Here is a 6,163-nt window from a genome sequence, read left to right as displayed (position 1 = left end):
TCCAGCATCTTCAAAATGCCATTTTCTGTTCTGGGATTGATTTTCACTTTTTGCAACAAAGTACGTTCATCTCTAGGAGACAGAAGGTGTCTCCTTCCTGAGCTGTATGACGGCTGCCTGGTCCCATGGTGTTTATACTTGCGTACTATTGTTTGTACAGATGAACGTGGTATCTTCAGACATTTTGGAAATTGCTCCCAAGGATGAACCAGACTTGTGGAGGTCTACAATGTTTTTTCTGAGGTCTTGGTGGATTTCTTTTGATTTTCCCATAATGTCAAGCATAGAGGCAATGAGTTTGAAGGTAGGCCTTGAAATACATCCACAGGTACACCTCCAATTGACTCAAATGATGTAAATGAGCCTATCAGAAGCTTCTAAAGCCATGACATCATTTTCTGGAATTTTCCCAGTTGTTTAAAGGCACAGTCAACTTAGTGTATGTAAACTTCTGACCCACTGGAATTGTGATACAGTGAATTATAAGTGAAATAATTTGTATGTAAACAATTGTTGGAAAAATGTCCTAACCTACTTGCCAAAACTATAGTTTGTTAACAAGAAATGTGTGGAGTGGTTGAAAAACGAGTTTTAATGTCTCCAACCTAAGTGTATGTAAACTTCCGACTTCAACTGTAGGTGAGATCTGTCGACGTGCCCTTGAGCAAGGCACTTAATCCTAATTCCTCCTGTAAATCGCTCTGGATAAGAGCGTCTGCTAAATGACAAAAATATTAAATTAATATAACGAAGTGGGGGAAACCAAACCTGATGGAAAAGTCTGAATGACCTAGAGACGGGTTGGCTGACAACGTCACGAGAATGTGGGCACATCGATGAGGAAGAAGGCCATGTGATGGTATGATTAAAATAGCAAACAACCATGTGGGGAGTCGTAGGTGGCTAGGTTCATCTCGTTGATACTGTGTTGAGGTGTTTTGACTCATGTCTATGCTAATATGGCTCAAGTTCGCTAGCTAACCAACAACTGTATTGATGTATTTGAGAGACAAGTGCTCCTTGTGCAAATGTATTTGTTTTCAATAAACATTTTGAGACAAAATATAGTTTACATTGTCAACAATCTAAACCAACCCTGTCTGTTTTGCCCCATTTTTGCTTATGTGTTTTGTTGCTAAACAACCAACCCGTCTATGCTCCCCAGGGGTTCTCAAAGTGGGGTCCACGGACCCCAAGGTACTGCACCTGGTCCGCGGTCAGATCTCAACATCTCTCTTTCTATACACTGTATATATTTTTTTACATTCGATTTTTTTTAAATGAATATTACAAAAAAACAGATTAAATGAATTTTGTCCAAGAGATCTGTAGAATAAGTTGAGGGTGTAATACAATACAGTGTAATATGATTCATCTGCAATTGATTTTCTTAATAATTAACCCTGGGCAACATGGGCCTTGATATTGGTATCCACAGTACTCCACCCATTATCAACTCCATCCTTATTCTATTTTAGTTTACGTAAATGCACTGTACTTTAAGCTTTAAAACTGAAACGTTTTCTCTCTGCCTCATGACAAAATTTGTAGAATTGCAGGATATACGCTTTAAAGCTGAAACAACAAAAAATCTCTGCCCCATGACAAAATATGTAGAATTGCAGGAAATGTGCTTCTCTCCGATGCCAGGAGATGGAGCTTTAAAATGGTTTGTCCAGCCATGCACTGCCAAAGTCAAAGTAGAACTCCTTGTATTCTATTTTTTATCCCACTCCAGTTGTGTTCTGATTATGACGGGGTCCCTGATGAATTTGCTATCACAAAAGGGGTCCCCGGCCCAAAAAACGTTTGAGAGACCCTGAAGTAATTATCTATAATACAACTGTCACATTATTGAATGAATGATTGGGCTCACGCAGTGCTGAATTGATGCCATGAGCGATGATCACTCTACCATTGAACCACACTGGTATAAAATGTATGGGTAGGCCATAGAGATAGAAGCTCAATCTAGTTCTGTGGGTAGCCTACTACCTTGCACGGTGCATTCGCACGTTGTTTAAAATGTGTGTTAATTAAACTGAGTGTGGTTGTGTGCAGTGCACTGCCAAAGCCACAGATCAATAATGATCAGTGGACAGGGAGACAGCCAGGGCCCTAAGCCATGCATACTGCTAATGGTCCAACAACGGCTGTGTTCACAAGAGAGAGGATGAAGCTAACACATCAGTGACACCAGCTTTGAACTGATAGGCTACGTGTGCAGATTGTGCACGCACACACACACACACACACACACACACACACACACACACACACACACACACACACACACACACACACACACACACACACACACACACACACACACACATTATCCACCAATGTAAAATTACACACACACACATTATCCACCAATGTAAGATTGTTCTGATTGATGCATCATTCTTGCATTTCCCAACAGATTGACATTGGATTGTTTCAACTCTCCCCCACATCCACCACTAACAATACCCAACACGGAATCATTCCAGGGGTGAATAAAGACGATTCCATGTGAAACTATGTGCACCATGGCATCTTCATTGATTCACGAGGAAGGGACAGCAATACTGTGATAATTAAATCATCCACAATACTTTCTTCACAACAGTGGAGGCCAAGAAGCCATCACTTTAGTATTTATTACACATATTTATGAGTTGGTTTTGGGTCTCTGGCTTTGGACGTGTTTCTTGTTGCAATCTCACGTGGATGATCTGTGTGCATAACTGTCACCCCACTGCTGACTTGGGGAATGATTCTGAGTCAGAATCTAGTAAAATAAAACATTTATGTTTTCAATCTTTACTGTAGTTTTAAATAAGCTAAATCGAGTGTATATAGGTGTACAATTATTTTAAATTATATTTGTAATGCCAATACCTTATTTTGAAGGAAACAAATAGGCCTAGGCTAGCTAGGCTACATATTTGCAGCATGTAGCGTATCACAAGCAGGGATGTTGTTACAATGTAACAGCGGGGCAAATCTCAAGAAGATGCAAGGTAACAATGTTGCAAGTCTGCGATTCTGAGATACAATGTTGCATATTTGCAATACAATGTATCTAGTTTGTGCACAACTGTGTATGCATGTGAGGCGGGCTAGAGTATGGTGACGCTGACGCAACACGTCTGCTAACTTCACTTTTAACGACGCACTAAAAAGACACAGAGCCCACTCTACTCCTCCTCTCTTCTGCACCCCATCATACTCACCACCACTCTACCCATCCGTCCCGAAAGGAAAGCTTTCAAAAAGATTTGCTCCGATTTACAATTTGCTGAGCAATAGCGGGCATGCCACGCTGCGACCGAAACAAGGATTCGAGGAGAACATGGAAAAAATGCCTTCACTTTTACAAATGCACTTTATATTTATTCATCTTTAGTCTGGAACTAAACAGCAGCGCTTCAGGTAAGATCAATATGTTGCTGTCGAATGCTTCTCGGCTTTTCATTCAAGGAAAACTCTGGAGACCGAGAGTCGTAGACTCTCTTTGTTATGGCACGTCTGAATATCCACCTAAAGCGTATTTAGCTTTTTTGTTTTGGGGTAGGAGACCTGGTGGGATTTTACTGGTACTTTTTTATCTGAAATTCCCTGATGCATTGGAATGCCACGAAAGTCCAAATTCTGAGTGGAACCAGATGTGTGTGTGAGTGTGTGTGTGTGTGTGTGTGTGTGTCTCTGTGTGTGTGTGTGCGTGTGCGTGGGGGGGGGGGGGGGGGGGGGGGGTTCTCGTTTGGAAACTTGAAGTGAAGTGCAAATATACTTTGTCATCTTTGGAAACTTAAAATGGTATACATGTCCTACACCTCCGTGTCCTTCCTCTGTAAACTGATATGGGACTGACGCGTTGCATGTATTTGTCACCCCGCAGGCAGATGTAACTTTTACATCCTGTTATACAATTATGTCTATCTCTTCTCGGTCCCCTTTTGAGTTTTTCTCACTACCTTGTAGGCCTTTTGGCACGACAGTGACCTCTCGCTTTTGAACACTGACCTGCCTCACTCCAAGGCATGCTATGGGTCGATTTGTAGAGATTAAATCTAGGTTAAAAAAAGGTATAATATGATAATGAAGACGGATAACACTAGGTTATAACAGTTATTTCGAGAAATACCGCACTGTCTCTCTGAAATGAAGACAAAGTAGGCCCAGTAACCAACCTGACAGTGTAGACAACTTTTCGAGGTGGGCCTAACTAAAAACTGAAATTCTCAATTCCTCCCAAGTGGAAACAGAACTTAAACTTACTTGGCCAACCCTGTATCACAAATCCAGAGAGATTTCAACTTTCAACAAGATGTATTCAGTTCTTTAATATGGAGGTCTACTCCGTGTGTTATGGGGTCAGAATGAGTTCAGTTAGTACAAGGGAGGGGTGTAAACAAAGCTGAGCATGATGATTCAAGGTGATGAAGTAAATAAGACAATCATATACTGTAATTCACCAGGTTCTGTTATTACTGTATTATTACAGTCATTGTTTTTGTTTTCCGTGTGATATCTCTGAAAGCACAGTTGCGTCAGCTCTCATCTCAACACAACGTCATGTAGGGCCAGATATGTTTTTGTGTCGCAGTGCAGATGTTACTGGGTTTGTTTGCCAACTGCAAAGGCAAGGCAGATCTCTCATTCACAGGCTTTCATTCTTGTTTTCCACCATTTCTATTTATTCTGTCTTTTAGACACTTATTCACACCCTGAGGTCTTCCTGAGTGTACAGGTCTCAGAACAATCCCTATCTCCTGGGGCTCGGGCTTACCTTTAGGATCATGGAGGAATTTCAGGTACCACCCCTGTGTCTTTGGACTCAAGCTGAACAGAAAGCAGGAAGCCAACAGCCTGATCACCCCCCCCCAACCACCCACTAAAGGGCTGATCAGCCCCTAACAAATCCCACCCACTCACTGCTGCTTCTCCTCCCCTCCCACTGAGATGTTTCCTGGGTGGGGGCCTACCACAGCTTCAGCAGTGTCAGAGGCTGGCCTGGACCGTCATAAAATAAACAGAAACAAACACACTAACAGGCTGGAATTTCCTGTCAATTTGTTGGTTGCTGTTTTTACTGAACAAGGACATGTTCTGTTTTATAAAGCTTACCCGGAAAACAAGCGTCCCCTTTCATCTCAAACATCTGTCAAAATAAGAAAAAGGTTCAAGGACAATCCTTTGGTCCCACCACCACACCTTCATCTAGACCTGGGGGTCTTTAACCTGATACCAGAATCTATCATCGTTGTTGTTCTTATCCACTAACATCCAGCCACACAGTTACTCCACTTTGCTTTAAAATCTACGGGAGTCAAATGTTTGTTATCTCAAATTTCTATCACAATATGGTTCCCAGTCCCAGTGCCTCCATCTCTACAGTACGTCTCACCTCAGTGTGGATCAAGTCAGTCACCTTTGTTTCATGTACCTCAGCCTCCACTGGACCTCTGTGCTCCAGCTCCAGTGCCCTGCTCACACCCCTACGCCCAGAGAGACCTCATCAACACACCAGCCAGAGTTGGAGGCGAAGAAGGTGGTTCTGGGAACATCAACCTCTCTGCTCTTGGCTCCTTGTGTTCCGTTGTTCTTGGCTGCAGGTTTAAGCCTCTCTCTTTTGCAGCAGGAAACTGGCGTGGGTCTAAGTAGGGTGACGGGGCAGGGAGTGGGAGAGAGGGAGAGGAGGGATCAGGCTAGATGGGTGTTGTTCTAGTTGTATTTCCCCAAGGTTTAACTTTCGCCAAGATTCAGTGAAGCTGTTGATCTGTGCTTTACTGTATTTGCATCAAACATTTTCAAATCCGCTTCTGGAATTACATTCAAAGTTTGTCTTTTACTTAGCAGAGCCGTCTGAGGTTGAACCAGCACTTCAAAACACAGCTGCAGGGCCCAGGTTTGAACACTTTGAGATGTTAAGAGCTACTACTTCACAACACCAGTAACATCAGCACCCAGCTTGTTGGGTACTAGTCGTGGCCTGTGGGAAATTAGTCATCAAGTCCAATCAAGGTCTAACAATCAAGGTCTACGTTTTACTGCCTTGGTAGCAATAGAAAACCAACATTCCTTTTGTGGTGGCTCTTATTCTCATCATGACAAAAGACAAAATGACACCAGGCGGCTTTTAATAAAAATGCACGTCTCCTAAAAACTCCTCTTA

The 6,163-nt window shown here is 42.4% G+C and overlaps 1 protein-coding gene across 1 annotated transcript in view; it reads left to right on the top strand.

The window, feature by feature from the left end:
* Positions 1-3,176: 3,176 nt before the first annotated feature.
* Positions 3,177-6,163, top strand: part of LOC129833019 (C-type mannose receptor 2-like) — a 44,574-nt gene continuing 41,587 nt past the window's right edge. The window contains exon 1 of the mRNA XM_055897234.1: positions 3,177-3,420. Coding sequence (XP_055753209.1) covers positions 3,303-3,420 — 118 coding nt within the window. The 5' untranslated portion in view covers positions 3,177-3,302. The remainder of the gene's footprint in view (positions 3,421-6,163) is intronic.

This window comes from Salvelinus fontinalis, chromosome 34, assembly GCF_029448725.1.
Source record: "Salvelinus fontinalis isolate EN_2023a chromosome 34, ASM2944872v1, whole genome shotgun sequence".
Lineage (NCBI taxonomy): Eukaryota > Metazoa > Chordata > Actinopteri > Salmoniformes > Salmonidae > Salvelinus > Salvelinus fontinalis.
Note: the sequence above shows the minus strand (reverse complement) of the source record. Positions and strands in the feature narration are given on the sequence as shown.